General features: G+C 42.9%; 1 protein-coding gene across 1 annotated transcript in view; it reads left to right on the forward strand.

Moving 5' to 3' along the window:
* RCOR1 (REST corepressor 1) overlaps positions 1–21820 on the forward strand; it is an 83435-nt gene that overhangs the window by 52099 nt on the left and 9516 nt on the right. Inside the window, exons 4-7 of the mRNA XM_030452264.1 lie at positions 7637–7689; positions 11635–11796; positions 14370–14488; positions 18008–18086. Of these exons, the coding sequence (XP_030308124.1) occupies positions 7637–7689; positions 11635–11796; positions 14370–14488; positions 18008–18086 (413 nt within the window). The remainder of the gene's footprint in view (positions 1–7636; positions 7690–11634; positions 11797–14369; positions 14489–18007; positions 18087–21820) is intronic.

The raw sequence follows: 21820 nt of genomic DNA on the forward strand, positions 1-21820 counted from the left end.
GGATCTGTGGTCTGTCATACTGACTCTGTCATCAGTGTGTCTCAAACTGCATTTTTTTGAAATAGTGAATCTGGCTTTTGGAAAGGGTGCACTGGATCACGTGTTCTCAGAGTGCAAAAAGCCAAAAATTCCATAAGAAAATCTATATGAGGACAGTTTTTTCTAAACCAAATTACCATCTCCTGCAGTGAAGCATCTGATCAAGTAATTTTTTTCAATAATGCCCTTGCCACAACTGTATTGATAATGTTGCTACTTGCATTTCTTGGGCATATTGCTGCCTGTAGTTGAAGTGTATAATCTGAGGCTATAACCTGTCAGTAGAGTTAACTCAAGCCATGGCTTGACAGCAGAATAAATCTGGCTTTAGGACTCCTCAGACTGAATTGAGAGCTTTGTACTGAATAATACAAAGAGTTGTTCTGCTATAAACTCACTTTGTTGTTTGGGCGCGTGCTCTGTGCATTTATCCTGTCTGTAGCTTCCTGTCTGTGTCTTGAAAGGTCATGTGTGGGAATGAGTATTCCCTCACTGTCAGAAGCTACTTTGTGCTGGTTTTATGTTTGTACATTGGCTTCAAAGTCAATATCAAGTGCTCTGCCTAATTACATGTAATACAGTCCAGTGCATGTGTCTGACTTAAGATCAGGTTTCAGCTGCTGAGTGATCTGGCCATGTTCAGATCCTGTGTGGTCACAGATTAGGTCTCCAGGTGATCTGATGTGGCCCTGCCTATTCTGTGCTAGATTCCAGCGGTAGTGTTCCCTCTTTGCTACTGACCTGTCAAATCTTCCCATACCCTTCTCTTTTATGGTACATATGGAAATGCTTGAGCTCATGGTACCCAGGGCTCTCCAGATACTGAAAGCTGTGCCACTTCTCATGTAAAGTGGCGTTCATTGCTATAGTGGAGCACATTTCTGGCTGAAGATGAAGTGTGGTGGACGTATGTGAAAGTCATTCTTCCCAGAGAGTCCTCTATGGATGTCCTTCAGTGGGCAGGAAGGAGCAGAAGAGAACATGAGAGGCAAGCCAGCATGAACTGGCTGGCTTTTCTTAGGGTAATCCTCATTAATACACATCCCCACGTCCCCCCCTTATTCACTGCCTTGAGCCTTTTCTGGCTGTGGTAGTGTCAGCTGAGGGTGCAACTTGATGAATGTTGGTAAAAGCTTTAAAAGTGAAGCATGTATACATGCAAAAGGCCTTTCCTGGTAAAGAGTTAAAAATAGCTTTGGCAAGCTAAAAAAAACCTATGCTAGATTTGTCAGTACATCTGTGTCTGCTGTTACAGAGAAGTATAAAGGCAGGTCTTTGACCATCATTGGAGTTTCAGCTTTGGACTTGCCCTTAGATACAGAACATGCAAAGGCCAGTATTATTATTTTTATTATTAATAATAATGGGGGAAAATAGGACTACACTTTCCTAGCATGTTAAAATGCAGTGCTTGGCTGGGGCTGGTTGCCTTTCTGTGGGGAAGGACTTACTTTTGTAAGTATCAGGGCTTTTAAAAGGGATAAATCTCCCAGCAGTTGGGCACTCCATTTTATTCCTAGTTGTCTGCTCTCTGAGGCTGCAGTTTCCACGTTCCAGGAGCAACTCTTTTCTCACTAGTGCTAGTTCACATAGCTATGCCTGTTCCTGCCTCTGAACTGTGCTGGGGCAAGGAATGAGTTGTGCTTTTGGCTGAGCCAGTCTCATCCTTTAATGGAAATAGGAGACCTTGCTCCTTCTCAAGCTTGTGTAACCTCCCAGCAAAATGCTTTCTATGTGGCACAAAACCATATCAAAAGTGTGAAATTGTTTTATGAATATCCTGCTGCTTTGGTAGCTGTCAGCTGTTCAGCACCTTGAGCACCTCCAGAGGTAATGCCAAGAGGCAGCCTGCATCAGGAGGGCTGGTGGTAGAAGCCTGGGAGGTGAGAGCACATCTCCATACTTTCAGCCACCACCTCTCAGCACTTGTATGGCTTTGCTGCTGCTTGGGTGAGGCAGCTAATGCAGCAGCAGAGGCTTGGTTGTTTTTCAGATGGAAGTTTCCCAGTCTGCTTCCCCTGCATTCCAGGCAAATGTGTGTGCTCCCAGGTGGGAAGAGGTGGCTGGAGGCCAGGGGTGCTTAATCTGGCCCTGCTGCCAAAGAGGACTTCTAATGCAATGGTACCCTACAGTCCTTGGTACGTGGACCAGAGATGCTAAACAAGTAAAATCCGAACTACAGGGAGGGTGGGAGGATGAGACTGTGGTGTCCTGTGTCCTGCAATTCAAGGTACCCTTCCCTGCTGCAGAGTATTTTTTCTTGCTCCGGTTCAAGGCAGCTCCAGGTAAAGTTGGTTTTTTTCTGCCTCGCAGTTTGCATCCAGACTGATGGAGATGCAGTGGGGTTGAGCCCTAACTCTTCTTGCCCTCCAGTTGCATGAAGTGGTTTTTAAGTAACCTTGTGCCTGTGTAATTAGTACTATGTGCTCTTAGTAACTGTTAAAAGAGGCTGTGCTCTGGCTTTCCACTCCTCTCCTGTCTGTGACACGTCACATCTTGACAAGTGAAGAAAACAGCTTTTCCAAGGCAGAAGAACCTTTTAAATAGGCGAGGGTTCTTTTAAGTGATATTGCCCAGAAAATGTGGCCAAGCTACCTCGCTTTGATCTCTGCCTGCTCCCCACCGCCTCCCGTTGCAGCTGGCTTTAGTGAGGCACTTGTCCAAACTCTTGTGCTTTTTGCAGCTTCCCGTCCCGTGTTGGGACCACGAGGTGGCAGAATGGTTCCACCGATGCTGCCAGGGCGGCGGGACGGCAATGCAGTTGCTCATTTTTACAGCCAAGGCAAAAACTGTGCTTAGTTGTTTGTACCATCATAACTGTGTTTTGAAACTCGGAGGAATTTCACATGTGTGTGCCTAATCCATGGTCCTTATTTTCCTTATGTAGCAGTGATTTGTTCTGGGTCTTGACTACTCTTTTGTTTTGTTTTGGTTTTTTTTTTGTCCCCTGTTCTCAAGGGAGATGGAAGTGAGGGGAAGATGTACAGCCACATCCAGAATTCCTCACAGGTTTCTAGCATTGATCAAGCTCTGTGAAGCACATAAGTGAGGCTGTGAAGGCTGCTGGTTTTGTCCTCATTTCACCCTGTTCTGTCAGGGTATTGCATCACGTAATATGCAAAGTGTTCAGAGCTCCTGCAGTACCCCAGTAATAGGGGTGAACTGAGGTTGCAGCAAGAGCTCTACCTCTGCATTCTTGTTGCTTTCTCTAGGCTTTAGCACACTCGTTTCTGCTGCAAACCCTCCTAGGGGTCACTGAGTCCACTAAACATGATGCAGTGCTTGTGGGGTCATTAAGAGGCAGTTTAGGTGGGGGGGGGGAGGAATGATCTTGAAAGACCTACTTGGAGGGAGCCTATTGTTGATCAAATGGCGATGAGGGGAGTCATTGCTTTCAGTCATTTCCTTTTTCAGAGTTCTCCCATCCCCCTGAAATGAATGCTTCTGTTTTATTGTCTCTCAATGCACTGTTCTAGTATGCGGGACTGAAATCAGCAATGCAGTTGTTTGCTCTTGTCTCTCCCTGCGTCTGTCAGCCAAGAGGGTCTCCTTTCTTTTGCCTCTAGTGAAGAATTCTTGCAGGAAGATGGTTATCAGAAGAAAAGGGTGTAAGAGAAAGACAGCTGGAAACAAGACCACAAAATTCAGGGGGTTAATGGCACCGTTTTTGTCAGAAACTCTCTAGATAGTGGGGGCGGGAGGGGGAAACCTCTTTCTTAGCTTCCTTTTACACTCCCTTCCTTTTCCATTGTCTCTTTGGCAGTGTTAGTGCTACACCCAGGGTCCTTTCATCATCTCATTGTAGATCTCCATGAGGGGTGTTTTCTAGCATTGGAGCACCCTGTGCTTCTTTTTGGTGATGATACTGTATGGAACTGTTCTCTTTACATCCCCACCTTTTGTGCTACTCTGGCTGTGGAAAGAGGCTCTGTGGCCAGTGCTCACTCTGTTTTGGGTGTGAGGCAGACAGGAGAGTCCCCTTATTACCCCCCCACAGTTAAAATACATACAAGAGAATTGTAGCCAAATAGGTAAAGAAATACCAGTTTATTATTCTTTTCTCCATCCCTCCCCCCATCTGGTTTCTAGTAGCAACGAGAGCCTTCACAGGAGCAATGCATCTCCTGTGTCACACTACTGTCTCTATTCAAGTATTGTTGTCTTTTTGCCTGATCTGTACTGAAATATCCTGCTGGCATAGAGAAATGACTTGAATGGGAGGGAAGGGCTCTTGTCTGCCCTGTTGAGGGAAAAGTTATGCTGGCAGAAAGAGTGTGTAGGGTTGTAGTTTATGGTGGAAGAAATTGCATGGGATTGTTTTGCTGCTCTTGCTTATTCTCTTCTGGAAGGCAGCTAAGAGCTGTGCTGGCAAACTGTCTCTTCTGGTGTAAGCAGAGTTCTGCCCCAGGCTTCTCTGGCTCTGAACTCTGATGTCTAAACATATTGCTGGGTTACACACTGAGCAGGGCTGAATGCCACTGAAATGCAGTGGAGCAGAATTTCACGTGTCCGCTGCCCTGGGCTTTCTAGAGGTGCATGGGGACAGCAGAGATGGAAGAGGGCACTTATTTATCTCGTGTGGCATGTGAAGCATTAAGTTTGTGGCAATTCCAGGCTCTACTGGTATGGGAGACTTAAAGGGATCCTGTGACTCAGCTGGTGCCATGCTTTTTCTCACTTTGTGTGACAGGGAATGGTAAAGAAAGAGCAATCGGAAGGATTGCTCAAGGGACTTTCATACCTCTCAGATGGTGCAAGCATCAGAGCAAGTGAGCCCACAGTTAGCCAAGAATGACAAGCAGAATGGGCTGGACTGTCAGTAAGCAGGAAGGGAACAAGCCAAGAGTAGCATACTATGGTGTACTCCCTTGTCCTTACTTAATCCAGTCTTTTATTGTATATAAGGAGCACTGCTGTGTGCTCATGGTTGATTTAGTGCCTTATTGCCTCCTCCTTATTTATCTTTTCTCTTCCTCCTCTGTAACACTGAAGTGTAGGACTAAGAACCCAGCCATGACAAGAAATACATTCTGCCTTCTCTCATGGTGTCCAATCACTCATAATTTACTCTTTGGTTCTGGTGTATTGACTTGATTAAAGAGAAATCCTATTGATATGGGGGGGGAACCTTCATAATGTTCTTGCTTAGGAGAGACGATGCTGTGATGATTTTTTTAGGAGGTTGGGGAAAAAGGGGAAGGAAGTATTCTTTCATTTCATCTTTTCATTTTCATCTGGCATAAGGTAATATGCTAAACAGGAGAACAATCTCATCTCTTCTTTGTATATATTAAAGGACAAGATGCTGAAGCCAAATCAGGAACTGAAGATCTTTCCACAGTGAAAGTGAGCTGGTTAATGCAGCAGTACTTAGCATTCAAGACCTTAACTCAGCCTTGGACTTTGGGAATTCAACTCCTTCTACTTCTTTCGCCTCCCCCTTAGACAAAATATATAACGCTGCACATGCAGTACTTGTCCTAAGGACACTGAGAGCATTTAGGTGTAGTGCAGGGAAATGCTGCACTTAGTGTTTCCTGGCAGCCTTTGCTTTTAGTGGTGGTATAAAGTCTGGAAGCATCCGAAGTTGTTCTTCTGTCCACATCCTACTGCTGTTCTCTGCTCTGTTTGGTGTGTGGAAGGAAGGGATGGTGTGGAGAGAGGAGCCAGTTCCCTTCCCTGTCCCCATTTTATCTGTGTGGTCCTCCTGGATCATGTTCTGCCCTTGGGATGTCATTTTGCAAGCTGTTTTGTTTTGGTTTTTTCTCTATGGCAAAGCTGATATCCAAGGTTCCTACCTCTGGTAACCCTCAGGATGTTCTATTAGGCAGTGCAGTGATTTCAACCTGTGAAGTCTCTGTCACTGTCCCCTTCACCTCCACTGTCCAAGTATTTTATTATGTTTGCCTTGTGCAAGAAAAGATTGTTTTCAATGAGAGATTGGTTTGTCCCAGTTTAGCATGGTCCCGAGAAAAAAATTTTTGACTTGGAGACATAGATGACTTTATAGGTATGCAAATGAATCACATTGTCTACACCTTTCTTCGATAGGCTGATAAAACTTTTGAATGTATACAGAACATGGTCCAACAAACAGGTTCATCAGCCCTTTGGGGAGTCCCTGTTGTGTTCTGAAGGTGGGAGCTTGGAAGAGCAATAATGTCATGGAGTGTCCTTTGTAACATGGAGCTGTCCTTGTGTTTACTGCATGCTCTTCTGCCACAGCATGTGGCTTCATTAATATTCTCATGGACGTTTCATGGCACTTAAAGTCCTTTATGTAACACCTTTTAGTGAAAATCAGCTAGTGATCACCATTTCAAATGAAGAGCTGGCACTGATAACCATGCCATAATTTCTAGTGAGATGGGATCTGTACTTTAACTACCTAGATTTAATTTCTTTATATTGATGAAAAGCTGAACACAGGAGTCTCTTCTGCTGTGCATTTTCTTATCTGTCCTTTCTGTTCTCCCTATACTTTTTGAATTCATTGCTTAGTTGGTTCAGTTGAAGGGAAGAGTTGAGGAGTGTCCCAGCTCAAAGGAAAGACTTTAGGAAATGCTGTGCTATTGGACACCAGAGACTTCACACAAGAGTCCATAAAGGCAGAAACCATGGGAGAAGTACATTTGAAAGCTGAAGTTAATCACGAGGCCCAAACTATGGGAAATGTGGCTTCTGCAGCTGCAGTGCCTACAGAACCATTTCCTTCCAGAGCTGCTGCACTTGCTCTCCACGAAGCAGTTGGGTGCTCTGCACAGGTTTTTCCTTGCATCCCCTCCCTGAGTATCTGTAGAGAAGGAAGGGGGAGTGATTTTTTAGTTTGTTGCTAAGTAACTTGGGATGTAATTTGTTGATCATAACAGTGGACTTCAAAATGACCAAGCACAGGGGTACAGATTTCAGAACATTACTCTTGGTAATGACTTTGATCCAGTCCTCTCAAATGGGTGCTGTTTGATATAATGTAAGCACAGTTACTCATACTGCAAGAGAAATTTGGTTTTTAGTCCCATCTATACAAAATATTACTCCTCAGGGCATCTTCATATTGTAAAGGTTAAATGCCTGTGGGTTCCTAAGAGTACCCAGAGGTGGGGATTGGTCCAAGATGAAAATTGCTGGGGCATAATGGCTGAAAAATTTGCTAAGCTATTTACAGTGGTTGTGCAGTATTAGGAGTCTGACAGTATTGGAACTTACGGGTTGTGTCTGGGTAGTTTTAGTCTTAAGAGAACACAACTGCTTTGGGGGTTTTATAAACCAAAACAACTAACAGCTGAGACAGTCATATCAACTTTTGATGAACAAATTCTGAAATATTATCTACCATGTTTCAAAAGCACTAGAACTGGATTGGATATCATGCATGGTTTTGGCTTACTAAGGAAAATATTTAGCATTTTGCTGACTGTTGTTTTCCTTTTGTTTTCTTCCCTTCCCAAATCATTGGAAATAACATCTATCCAAGAGAGTTCTCTGTGGAGAATGCAGTGACCAAGACTGAAGTCTGAGCTGAAGGACTGGGTTTTAAGCTGGAAAGGGGAGTTGATCATTATATGAAATGTTCTTAAATATTCTCTTTGTTTTTCAGTGGACGAATATATTGCCATTGCTAAAGAGAAGCATGGATACAATATGGAGCAGGTAACCACCCTCTGAATGCTTACTTTTGTTTTAAAATCTTTTCAGCAGGTAGTGAAACATGCTTTAAAGTGACTGTCTAGAACTGCTTATTCCCTTCTGTACTCTGTTTTCTCTTCTCCCCAAAAACTTCTCCCAAAACTGACTGTTCCTGACAGTAACTTGTGTTCTGGGGTTATGGAGTTCACCTCTAGTTCTATATCAAGAGTCGGAAGAGGTTAAACACAAGCATTGTGATTTCTGATGGAGTTTGGCCATGAGTATTATGCTTTCTGTGCTTACTACCTCTTGAACATTTATAGAATACCTTAACAACATTTAAAAGATTGGCTGGTTTTTGGACAGCTGCCTGATTGCATAGCAGGTTCCAGTTGACTGCTGGCTCTCTACTTCATGGATGTCCAGGCAGTTATTAATGAGCTATTGAACCATCATATGCTTTTCTGGGGCATATCCATGGTTATTTATCTTAAAACTGCTGCAAATAATTTTGCATTTTGTAGGTGAGCACCTCAGATGTCTGTGCAGTACTAGTGGATGACTTCACTGTCTGTCCCCAAGTTGTTTAGCCAGTGTGTGTAGGCTAGGGTGGAAAACCTTGGTCTAAGAAGCAGATCCACGTAGTTTTAGTTCGTGTAGTAATCTTCCTAGCCTTAACTAACATCTATTTGAGCACTCATCTGGGGAGATGAGTAGACTGGTGCCTTGGAAGCTTCTCTGAATTCTGTTGAGTTTCCTTATACACTCATACTTGCCCGGAAAGAGAAGGTGGGGAATCTCATGACTTATTGCCTTGGCAAATAACATACTCTCTCTACAAAGAGATTCTATGAACTTGATAGTTTATGAAATTGTTCAGGCAAAAGCCATCAGCATAGAAACCAATGATTTGGATGGAGGGGGTTTCAATTTAAATGACTCTGCTGTCACCTTTGAGTCAGACTTTCAATGGTTTATAGTCATGCTCAAAGTGACTTCTTGTGGAACAAGAATATTGAAGTTGAGATAGCCAGCAGAATTTCCAGCAAAATCACCTATGATTAGACTTGATAATTATAGTTTCTAAGAGCAGAAACAGCAATAAAAGGAGTGTGAAGGCACCAAAAGTCTCTGATCCTCAATGAAAGTGAGGATAGTAGCTTACTTTAGTTGAGATGGGTATGTCGTAGTGTTGGATATTGTTGGTAGTATTTGCTGAAAGAGATGGTCTTGGGGTAATAAAAATGGGTTTCATTTTTTTAGTGGAGAAGTGTTGTTTGGAGAGTATAGACTGATCAGAAGACCAATCAAAATGAAGCTTGCAATTTCAAATTAAAACACTGAGTCTTGTGTTTTGAAAAACTGAAATTTCACTAACAGATTTATGCATTTATCTTAACACTGGAAATACAGACCTCCCACTTACTTCTTGAAATCTTTCCGGACATTTTTTTCCCCTCATCTGTGTACAGAAGTTATGGGACTTGCCACACTACAATGTAACATGGCTGAGCAGTTTGTAAAAATGTCCCTTTCAAAAAATTGTTATTCCTTCCCTAGTGCTCTCACAAAATGCTCTGGTGTTAAATATGTTTCCCAGGTTCTTTGGGATTTCTAGACAGCTGTGCTAGGCACTTGCAGAAAATAACTGGAGAGGATCTATCTTGTATTGCTCTGGAAGGCACATAGTCATTTTGTATTATAGGGACAAGTGTCAAGGCTTTCAAATCCAGATTTGTTTTGTCACCAAGGGACACTCTTCAGCAGGTATCATCTGAGTTGCTATTGGCTGGGTAACTGTGGACAAGCTGATGTAGACTCCTTGGAAGCCAGTCAGAGGAGCTTGCTTTACCATTTGGACACTGACTTTGGGCTTTGCTGGCCAAGACAGCCCTTTCCCAGGAGTGCATCCCGCGGACAGACTGTCTCTTTGGACCTCTGTTCAAGTGGCTTGGCTGATAGTTGTTGAACAGATTCCCATTCTTCTCTCTATGCCCTCTGCCCAAGACCCACCTTTTCAGACTAAGACATGCCTGTGGTGAGCTGGCAGGGCAGCTGGGGTGAGCACTGGCACTCCTCTGCCCATCAGCTTTCCCATCCAGCTCCCAGATCTCTGCCCTTCTTCTCCCCTTGCCTGTGGCCGAGTGCCCCATTGTTGGCTCTGTTGCTGTCAGATGATGGTTGAAGGATCAGGGCTGTGCTGGTGGGAGTCCCTGCAGCCCTGCCAGCTCCAGGGCAGGCAAAGAGCAGGCACCAGCAGGCAAGTGAGCTCTGGCAGGGCAAGCCCATTTCATCTGGTGTTGGCAAACTGGTATCTGGTTGTGCTGAGCTGTAGCAGTTGCAGGCTTTTGGGAGCACTACAGCACATCTGGCCATGAGCTGTGTCCTCCTGCCAGCCCATGTCAGATGCTCTGAGACAAAGGAGGCTGTAAAAGTTGTGCACTCACCTGTGTATGAATGCAGAGCTCTCCTAGGGCAGCATGGGATGGAGGAGGAATACTGTTCTGTTAAATAACCCTATAAGGAAAGTCTTTTTACCATTTGCTTGGTATAAGTGGTTGTCTCCTCAGCCCTTGATAGCACCTTAATGCTATTTAACCTTACCCTGCCCTCCCAAACTGTCTCCCTCCTTGGCTTTCCCTTGCTTTCTCAGATACATTTTATAGAACTTGTAATTGAAGCAGAACGGGATGGCAAGGGAGAGAAAACTCAGTACATTGTGAGTGCAGGATAGTTCCTTAGGCCCCATGCATGCCAGAGTGGGTGGAGAAAAGGGGCTGCGTGGCTTCTGTGAAATCTTGAGTGACTGTGCTGCCACATCTTGTTCTGCATGGTGGCAAAAGGGAGGAGAGGGTGCCTGGGCAGCACTGAGAAACTAGAAGCATCAGGACAAGAACATGGATAACACTGATACTTATATGTATGCTCTCTGCAGAATCTTAGGGGAGCAAGATCCCATAAAGGAACCCATAAAGATCCCATAGCAAAGTGTATGTGGGAAACGCCAAATTTGAAGGGATTTTGTAGATCTGAATGGTTAGGATGTAGCTGCTAGATGAAGGCAAATGTGGCTGTGAAACCTGAGCTGAGTTTGCATATGATGAGCAGGTTACTCGAAGTTTTACTCAGCATGTCAGGGATTGTTTTCACTTTACAGACGTTGTTGAAGGCTGGGTTGCAGGTCAGGCCTTCCCCAGATGACTTGCAGTGGTGACTGGTGTGCCAGATGTAGCTGTGTCATAACACACAGGGGCTGTGTGCCCTTGGGAGAAGGGTGGCTGTGAGCAAGTGTCTGGGAGATGCTGGGAGGATGGTGGTGAAGGTGTTGAAGCACAGCACATACACTTTAGTTTTGGAGCTGAGAAACAGAGACTGCAACAGTGAAATGAGGCATCTCAAGGGAAAAAATGAGCAGCCCCTGAAATGAGTGAGACTCGTTCCTCCTTCAGGCCAGGGGTACCTTAGCAGCAATTCAAGGTTTTGCATGCTGTCTATCTTTCATTCTTCCAGTTCTTCCCTCATCCTCTCCCCTTTTAGCCTGTCCCCCTTGAAAAATCCCCTGAAACAACCATTAAAAACCTCAGTCATAGCACAGGAAAGGAACAGAGTTTAGCACTTGCAAGAAGCTTCCTTTAATCCAGCTTGGTTTTTAGGTCTTTAGTCTTCCCAGATCTTTACGTAGCTTTCCTTTTTACCATGATCAGTAACATTGGAGTAATTTCTTCAGTTTTCTTCTCCCCCTTCTACACTCCTGTTGCATTACTTGCTTTGTGATTTGTATTCACAGCCTAGCAGGATGGGGATCAGGTTCCAGGTTTCTTGCACACATACACAAGTATATAGTGTAGCTGGGAATTGAAATTGTCTAATGTGTTGGCTGAGGAAAAATGCTGTATCTCTCCCTTTGCATGCATATAATAATGTTTATTGTGATTACAATTGTCCCTTTGGTGTCCTTGTTATTTCTAGGCCCTTGGGATGCTGTTTTGGCACAAGCACAACATTGAGAAGTCTTTGGCAGACCTGCCAAACTTTACTCCATTCCCAGATGAGTGGACAGTTGAAGACAAGGTCTTGTTTGAACAGGCCTTCAGTTTCCATGGGAAAACCTTTCACAGAATCCAGCAGATGGTAAGTGGTGTCACAGGAATGGAAAAACAGAACAGGCGGCTGGACTGTCATCCTTAGTGCTGATTGTGCTGGACTCCTGTCTAATGCTCTTGGGAGAGAGAGAACAGGCCACAGATAATGTTAGAGGAAAAATATTACCATGAACAGACAAAACCAGCATTGTTTCCAGAGCCTCTGTAGAAGTGTTTCCCTGAAGTGCTTTACTGGTTCAGGATAAGCTTTATGCATTTTTTTTTTATTTGTTGTTGAAAATTAGTTTTTCATACCTTGCGTGCTGTGGTAGTATTTATGTCTCAGCTGGAGTTCAGGCCTGGTCTGTACACACATGCTTACCCGCCCACAGAATAACTATCATCTCTGTTCAAAGTTGATTTCCTTTCTTACAGCCTGCTTTTTAGGAATTAATTTTATTTGACTGTGAAGTCTGTGCTTAATGTGATTTGGGACTGTCAGTGAGTGCTGTGGTGGAGGTTTGTACATCACTGCAAGCACTAAGTCCTTTGCTTTCAGCTGATAGTGATATTTTTTTAAACTGTGATTGAAAACTTCAAGGGTAAGTGTCTACTTGAAAGGGAACTACTGGGGAGTGTACAATATTCTTTCAAAAGAGGGAGAGGATGGGATGTAAATTTTTTAACTAATTGTATCTTGAGAGTTTCTTCAAGTGGCTCATCATCTGGGTGGGAACCAGACTTTGTTCTTCGCTCTCCTTTAGTAAAGTACCTCTCAAGTGTTCCAGCAGGACCCAGTTTTGTTGATAGTGAGCCTAGGCTATTGCAGTCTGTTTAGCCTCCTTAAAGCAACACGTGTCTGTGTTGCTGATCCTGCTGAAAAGTGAAAGGTGACTTGCCTTCCAAGTATGAAGAAAAACTGCCAGGTCCTTTTCACAAGGGTGGCAGGAAGACGCTCATTCTCCTCATGTTGTACTTGAATGTTCCTTTAATGACATTTGTTTCCTCATGTGGAGTCCTAGGGTCTTCCACTCCCTTGGGTCAGATGATGGGTCTTGCACATGCTATGGACAGCTGACGTAGACAGTCAGGAGAGTTGTGGACTCCTGAAGGGTGAAGCTGTTTTCTTCATTATCCTCCTGTTCTCACACATGGGGAGAGGGGAATGTCCTGGGGGAAAATAGAGAGTATAAAGCCTGTCCTGCTGCTTGATTAAATGCCAAAGTATGAAACTCTTCATTCATTTTATGTGCAGAAGCATGACTTTGTCCCTGAGTGAAGTGCATTCCAGTACAGGGATGCCAAGCTCATGCACTGTTCCCTAGGTAATGATATTTTTTTAGTGTTGCTCCCAGAAAGGCCATCCTGCATTAACAAAATCAAATGGCATGAAGTTTTGTGTTTAGCAGGGGACAGGAATCAGTGGCTCCAGAGCACGCTAGTTATTACTTTATATATGCTGCCCCATTAACACCACTGCAGTTTGAAACTTAAGGTAAAAACCATCAAATCAGAGGATGAGAAGTGAGTTACATTATTTACCAGAGCTGGTTCTGATATTCTGGCACTTTAGGATGTGATTTGTAGCCAAATTGTAGTGGATGTTTGTCACAAACAGCATTGTCCCTGAGTTTGTTCTATGGGACTCTTCATTCCAACATGCCAGCCTGCTCTGTGGCTGTAGCACCCGTGCTTTGCCAGCACAGAGGAGTTAAACCTGTGTGCAGCTGCAGGCCAGGGTGATAGTTTTGGTACAATCCATTATCAGGACCTAAAGTCAGCCTGCAGTCTGAGAACCGGGCTTATCACAGTGGAAGACTTAAGTTGTGGTATCTGAATAAGAGAGATCTGGCTCTTGCTCACGGTTTTGTTTTCCTCCCTACCTGTCTTGCCCTCCAAGCTGAATCAGCTGTATTTTATTCAGCAAGAAATGCTGAACTTCTACATTGTAGAAGTCATGTAAGAACATCCATGCAGAGTAACGCAGTAGTAGACAATTAGTCTTCATATAGTTTTATGCTTTTTGGACACAGACATTGCATTCATAGCTATAGGGCAATGACATTAGGATAAGAGAACAAAACCCAATAATTCTGAGACTCATATTTTCCTACATTATCAGTTCACCATACAGTAACATTTCACTGTTTGAAAACATCTTCTGTTGAGACCTTTCAATAGACTTCATCATGTGAATGGTGTGAATAAGCCTTTTTAACCAAACATCTAAGATATGTTTGGGATGTAGCCTGAAATTCAGCAGTTCCTGTGGCTGCTTACACACACCTGTGCTGGCTTTTAAAACTATTATCTTGTTTTCAAGGCCCCATTTTGGTTTTGCTTTTGCTATATTCCTTTATTCTGAAAGGAACCAGCTATGTGGTTCAGTAGTGGAGGCTTGTTGGCATGTGTGTTAGAGATTTTGTTTTCCTAAATACAGCAAGCACTAACCTGAGACACTCCCCCATAGGTAATTTTTGGAAAGGCTGCAGAACTGCCAGCCTTTGAGAGAATCTGTTGTAGAGACATCAGATGGTCCTGGACAAAACCAGACTAATTGTATGTGAACTCCTGGAGTACTTTATGTATAAACATATAAAAGGATACATGTTTAATTTACAGCTTCCTGACAAATCAATAGCCAGCCTGGTGAAATTTTACTACTCCTGGAAGAAGACAAGGACTAAAACTAGCGTGATGGACCGTCATGCTCGTAAACAAAAAAGGGAACGTGAGGAAAGGTAGGTTTACAAGCAGAAAGGCTGTGTATTGATGCACACTGATTTCTTTAGACTATCGCAGAGGTTCCTGCTAGATTGTAAGAAACTAGATGCAGGATTTTCTCCAATATGTTTCTTGGTATCACACCTTCTTTCCCCACCCCCTTCCCTACTGTGCATGCTTTGCTTTGCTTAAAACCAAAAGGAATCTGTTGACAATTAGTTGCACTCCCTTTTTCAACCTGTGCAATTCCTGATTGCCCTCTAGTGCTGTGGTCACCATCCCATCAGTCCAGAAGCTTTTTCTCAGGTACTGCTTGAGGGTGGAGAAAATGAAATTAAAACTGTTTACAAGCTGATGGGTGCAGTTGTCAGCAGAGCCAGAAAAGCTGATAAGCAGGACAGTAAAAGGAAGTAGTGAAACAGCTAGAAATCTGCCTTTATTTCCTCCGTGTCAGTGAGGTTGTGCAGCTGATGGGGGAGCAGGCTCCAGTGCAGCACCCCACAGCCTGTGCATTTGCAGGTGCAGACCTTTGCCCTGTTTTTACTTAGAAAACTTAACTAGTATAAGGCTGTAAGAACAAGCCCTGTTCCCTGAGAAAGATGAAGTTAAGGCTGTGTTTTTAAGTGACTGGCTAGCACAAGGGAACTTAGGGTGAGTTCTCTGTCAGGGGTGTCCCAAGGAGTGCTCAGTGCATTAGGGTTGGGTTGAGGGTGGTGGTGTTGGAGAGGCCACTAGCCACTGAGCTTCAGCAGATGAGCTTGACTCCTTTCTTGTTGTGGCTTTGTCTGGAAGTTCACCCTCCTCAATCTCTGTGCAAGCCCTTGAAGGTTGGTCAGCTGGTGGCCTTGTGTGTAGTACAAGAAGTATCTGAGCTGCAACTGCCTAGTTCTGGAGCTGACAGAGCCTTGGAAATGTAGTGGCCTCAGAAGTGAGTGGGGGAAAAACCCCTCTGAATAGCAGTACCTCCATCTGCTTGACACAGGTTGCCTTCTCACCCTGCTCTAAATCACAGTTCAAGTCTTTGCTGACCAAAGTTGAGGTGTACCTGGCTTTGTAAGACTCCTAGTGTAATGGAGAAAAATTCTGCAAAAGTTTTTCCCTCAAAGACTTGCTGCTCTAGCACTTCCCAGGGAGCTGTATGCTGGCTCCAGTGTGTGTGACTGAGCCCTATTTGGGAAAGAGGAAGAAATGTGTTTCCAAGGTTGAGCTCTACTACATGAATGACTCACTCAACCTCTCCCATCTCTCCATTAGGTCAATAGTACTTGCTTAACAGGCAGGGCCAGGGAGAATACTACTAGCCAACTTGTCCATTATTTGGTTGGCTTTTTCTGACCTGTCTTTTTTCCCCATTCCATTCTTTTCCCTTTTCTGCAAAGGCTGTCTTGATTTTTCTTCTCCCCACCCTGCGCTTTTTTTTTTTTTTTTAAATTTTCCTACTTATTTAGGAAGTGGTAAAAAAAAATCTTAGATGGATTGTTTTTGTCTTCTATGTAGTTTAGGATCTTCTAATGCTACCTCTATTTTTGTTCTGTGCTCGTAAATTAAATTACTGCAAATACACCTCTCTGATACCTATATCTTTTTGCTGGGAAAAGCAGTACCTCAGACCATCTGGTGAATGGGAAAGAGCTGTACAGGCTGCCATGTGCTGTAATTTTGTAACCTTTGAGAAAAGCAGCTGGATTGGAAATGTGTAATTTGGTTTATTTCTGTAGCAAGCTAAGTACCAGACCATCAGCTTGATGTTTGATTTCCTTTCTTCCCCTCCATTATGTAAAACAGTCAAACCCCTACAGCCCCAAATGATTTGTCAGTGCAGCCATGCAAGGCACGGAAGCAAAGCTGGCTGAGTTTGGGGTGTCCAGATCTTGAGGTTGTACTGTGCCATTGGGTGTTGGCAAAACTTCAGAAATGGTCTTCAGTTAATAGTGATCAGTGTCTAAAACTGCAGAAATGAGTGGGTGACATTTGATCTAGCTCACATCTGGGGGACTTGCTGGAATAGGAGAGCAAAGTATGAGCACAGCAAAGTTTTGGCCTTTGAAGTAAGTCTGAAATCTGAACCTAGGTGAGAAAACAAGGAAGCTTTTCTGGAGATAGGGTTAAGAGAAGAAGCAGGCTGAGGTATCTCACTTGCATGCTGCTGTATCTCTTCTGTGGCTAGGTAGGGAAATTCCCCAACCCCTCAGATTGTTACTAAAATAGTTCCCAGTGCTTTTGGCACTAGTTTTTCGCTTGCTGTTCTCAGCTGCACGCTGGGCTCTTTGTGTGTATATCTCTGGTCTACTAGTGAATTTATTCCCTGAAATCCTGATTACACAAACTAAATATCTTGTGAATCAGCTGGTGAGCCAGGCAGCTTGGGATAGCAGGAGCAGCTTGTACAAGTGATTGCTGTTGTGAAGATGGATGCAAACTCAGGTCACCCAGCAGTATGTTCCTCCTTAGTCTGTCTGCACATGACATGGCTGCATCAATCAGACAGCCATGGGCAAGTGCTGGTACCACAGCCATGCTCACCAGCACCACCATGCCTGCTTTCCCCTGCTCCTCTGAACACCCCCAGGCTGGTTCCTGCCCCCCAGCAGCCTAGCACAGCTTCTGCTGGGATTTCTCTGCACTGGTGCTGTGCCATGGCTGCACCAGTCAAAGTTCCTCATCCCAGGCTATAGAGTTTGATATGACCAAATAGGTTTGGTTTGTTGTGGTGGGGGTTTTTTATGTTAGAAAAAAAGAAAAAGCTTTGAATAGGTCAGCTTATTTCTTCCATTTCTGGGCATCATCCCAAATGGTGCAATTAACTTTAGTTGTGTACAGTAAAAAAATTCTAAGTGGCAAAAATGTATTTGATTTAATGTTTGATTAGAATTCCAATGGAGCCAAACTGACCAGGTGTGCCAAGGTCACTTCCAGTATGACCCCAATTTCATGCCTATTATTATTCTGTAAATGATAACCTCTTTTTTTTTTTTCCAGGAGAGATTGAAATGTATGGCTGTCATTAAAAAAAAAAAAAAGCCCAAACACTTTTTATGCTTATTCTTGAGGAAGTTCATCTTGTGCATGTCTCTTTGCTAAATGCTAAGGAGTTGTATGAAATCTGTGTTCTAGCTACTTGCTGTAATTCCAAGTCTTTGTTTTGGTTTGCCTAAAGTTAAAATGCTCAGTGTCCCATGCTCTTTAAAAGATAATCAATATCATGTACCTTGCAGACTAAAGCAAAATAATTACACTACTGAGAAATCCTCCCTTACAAGGCATGGTCCTAGTATCCTTAAAATTAACAACTTATTGACTTAGAACACCATGTACCACCACCTCCTCCCCAAAAAAACCCTCAAACTTCAATAAAATCAAAATCCAAAGCAAAAAAAAAATCCCACTCCCCAGGCTCCCTAAAAAATACCTTGAGAATACAACTAAGGGAAGCTATTGGGTTTGCTATTGCATCCATGCCTTTCTTGTAGAAATTCTACTTATAGAAAAAGAGAACCTCACTAACTAATACTGTACTGTTTGCTTTTGTCTTCCAGTGAGGATGAAATGGAGGAAGCAAATGGAAATAACCCTATTGATATTGAAGTTGAACAAAATAAGGAGAGCAAAAAGGAGGTATAATTCTTTTCTTCTGTACAAATGAAAGTGTTCATTTACTCGTTTCTTCATGTAGAAGCTGTCAATACCTAATTTTCTTTATTTGTTCATTGTATAATCATCATACAAAACCAGAATTGTCTTCAAAAGTATTCTTAAATCAAGACAAGTATAGACAAATAAGTTGTTACAGGTAAAGTGAGGAAAATTTAGGACTTTACCCTATGATAATGCATTATGTTTCTAGTCTCTTTGATTCTCTCTTTGGCTGTTGGCTTGAACCATCTTCAGTGATGGTTTAAAACAATCTTAACTGCATGGAGGTGGAGTAGAAGCACCTTCATCCCCACCAAGATGGCTTGTTGGAGGCAAAATAAGTCCTTTAATCTGTTCTAGGCAGACTAGCAAGAGAGTGTTTATCTTCACCCTAAACTCTAAGGTAAATTTCCTGATGTACTGAAATCTTCAGCAATAGTTCTGAGGGTTTTGGTGGCACCAGGATTCCAGCTAGAGTGGTGAACAGTAATGGATAAAGCTTTTTTGTGGCACATTCATTTTGTCTGACAGAGGGCCCTCAGCCTGGTATGTGCAGAATATTTTGTCTACTTAAAACATACAACTTGCACTTCACTTCAAATACTTAATTTTAAGTGGGCATAGAGTTCTGAATGTAAACAGCCACACAAATGCAACAGGTAGGCACTGCAGACTAGGTTTCCTACACTAACAGCAGAGTGTAAACTTTATTTTCCTGTGTATAACCTGCTGATTATCTGTTACTAAGTAAAAAAGCTTTGCTGTTCAGCAGCAGCATGGGTTGTATGAGTGAGTGAGTGCTACAGGAAGATGTTTACCCTAAGGTATTCTCTTCTTGCTGTAGCTCCCTTTCCTTATTTCTCGTAGCCTGATTTCCCTCCCACAGTCATTCTCTTTCATTTAAATAAATATCTTTTAAAAGGGTGTATGTAGGAAAAAACCACTAGAAATATTTAAAAATATGATTGCACACAGGCAAAACCAAAATTTTAAAGCAGCTGTTTTGTCAGTTACTGACAGTGAGGTTAATTCCTCTAATAAATTAAATTTAATGGAAATAACTGAAAAATCACAGTATTCTAGTCCGTTCTTCACCCACTCCAGAGTGTTCTCTGGGCTTTCCAGAAAAGTCTAGCTGTTGCTTCCATCTAAGGAACTGACTTCCTAGGAACAGACTGGATATGAAGCCACTCATGTTCACCCTTACAGAAAGCTGAGCTCTCAAAAGCAACCCCCAAAGTGGAAGGATTCTCACTTGGCTAAGTTGCAGCTGTGTAAGGCAGCTCTCCAGTGCATCTTGTAAATAATTAATACTATCATCTCATTTCCTATTATTTTAATAAATCTTCAAGTTGAGATTTCTGCATAAGTTTTTTAAAAGCTTGCACCTGTAAGACAGCTCTCTTCAGTTCCTGCAGTTATTGCTTTCTTCCCTACCAATGCTGGCATGCTCTGAACTTGCAGCAGAAGAGGGAAAGTTAGTTCTTTGCCAGCTTGGCTGCCTCTCTTGTAAGACCAAACAAGAGCAGATGGATAGCTACCATCAAGACGTTTTTGTAGGAAGTCTTGTATGGAAGAATCTGCCTGTCCTCCCTGACACACTAATACAGACCACAGCACACTAACCAATCTGGAAGAGATTAGAAGCTGACAACCTACATAGCCTCTTTAGAGTTTTTGGTTTGATTTTGCAGTACCTGAGCCTGGGGCTAATTGAAAATGCCTTGAGAAGAGATCAGGTGTCCAGGAGGGTGATAAGTTCTTTCTTGATTGCTAAATTTCTTTTAATGATGTGGTCAGACATGCAGGGCTGGTGATGTACCAGTGGCCTAGGACTCTTGCCATAGAGTAAAGAACCTCCCCGTCCCAGCACCACAGAGGTGGTTTTTTCCGGATCTGAGAAATGTGAGTTACTGTATGATGTGCCAAGTAATAGTGGGATTTTTCAGAATATCTGAAATCTCTCATCTGATTCTTCTTTTGGGAATCATTGGAGGGGGAACCTCCCCCACCCCCCCCCCCCCTTTTTTTTTTTTTTTTTTTTTTTTTTTTTTTTAGTACTTTCAATGTTAGTGCAGCTGTGTTGAGGTTTCCTCAGAAAAGTGACTCTGCAATACTGAGGTCATGAACTAGAGCTGCTTTCTCAGTCTACCCTCTTCCTGGAAATGTCTCTCATTTCATCCCCTGCTTTTACATGGCTGCAAATAGCTTGGTCTTATTTTTTTTTCAAAGGTGAAAGTGAAGTCTGAGCAAGGGAATCTTGCTTGTCTTAAGGGGTTTTCAAGACTGAAGTGCACTGCATAGCAGTGCCAATATCTTAATAACAGAGAAGCACTGCTAAGTCCCTGGTTTTCATGAATTAGATTTAATTCTACAGAGAGATGTGTGTGTCCAGGAATGCAAGAGTTTTCAAGATAGGGTAGACATTCAAATATTCAGAGCCTGCACAATATCAACAGGACCTGGAGACATTTGAAGCTGTCAAAAACCATTCTGCTGGAGCTCTTCTTGACCACAGTGCAAAAGAACTTCACATTCTTTGAACTGTGTAAAAAAATATTTTGAAACTGCTTTAATTTTTCCTTAAAGTTGAGTCTTCTGGAATATATGCACTGCAGGTGCTGTGTGTTGGTCAACCTGCAGCCTGAATCTGTTGTGAGGCATTGCTGCATGTAATGCATGAAATTCTGGATGTAGATGAAATATGAACAAATCTGAAATGAATGTCCATCTCGAATGATAAAAAAGCCAAACACCAAAACAACAAAAACAAAGCAATTCAGCTATCAAAGTGGTCACATCTGAAGCAGAGTGTAAACTTTACCTCACTTGCTCATAGCTAAGCCAGTCTTGTTTTTCCTGGTCACCACTCTTGCAAAAAGAAGTGAGATATCTATCCTTCCACAGCAGTAGTTATTTCTTGCTCCTGGGCTTGCATTAGGCATCATCTCTCATGGAGTCCTTTGCACTAAAGAAGGGAAGAGAGAGGTTGAGAACAGGCAGTTGTCCACATTACTGCCTCTATGTGGCTCTGGCCATTGAGCCCATGAAGAGGGCAAAAGGTTTTATTTGCTGGCAGCTGTGCTGGGGTCCTTCAGTCTCTGGTGAGCAGAGCCTTATGCTTAATGTGGGGTTTTTTTGTTCCTCTTCATGTAGGGTTTGAATGTGAGTGTTTCAATGCTCTCACTAATGAGCAAATGCCACAAACTGTGTAGAAACTACGTGTAGCTATAAATTAGGAGGGAACCATAGTGCTAAGCAAAGCCAATGTGTTTAAAGCTGTCAGTGATCAAGTAGATGTGCAGCTTCTCCTCTCCGCTTTTTCTCTTCTCACCACCCTTTTGTATTCTTGATCAGGCTCCAGCCACTAGGTAATAACTCCTATGAGTTGCTTGTTGAGAATTACTCTGGAAAAAATGGCTTTGGTATTAGAGAATCAGATGTGCTTGTGAAGAATATGTAGTATAGTGTCATAGCTAATCTACCTGTTACAGGTTTTCATCTAATTCCTTGATTTAGACAGAAGGCATGAAAATAATGAGTGGTATGTGAAATACTCCCTTTTCAAAACGAGGCTTACATTTTATTTGTGGCTAACACTGCAGGTTAATGGAACAGCTGATATATCAGTGCTATGCAAGAAAACTTGGCTTCTAAGAAACTTCTATGGTCTAAGAATTACTTTGTAGTTGCCTTGCTAATTTATTTGTGTGTAA

Source organism: Calypte anna, chromosome 5A (genome assembly GCF_003957555.1).
Source record: "Calypte anna isolate BGI_N300 chromosome 5A, bCalAnn1_v1.p, whole genome shotgun sequence".
NCBI classification, from domain to species: domain Eukaryota; kingdom Metazoa; phylum Chordata; class Aves; order Apodiformes; family Trochilidae; genus Calypte; species Calypte anna.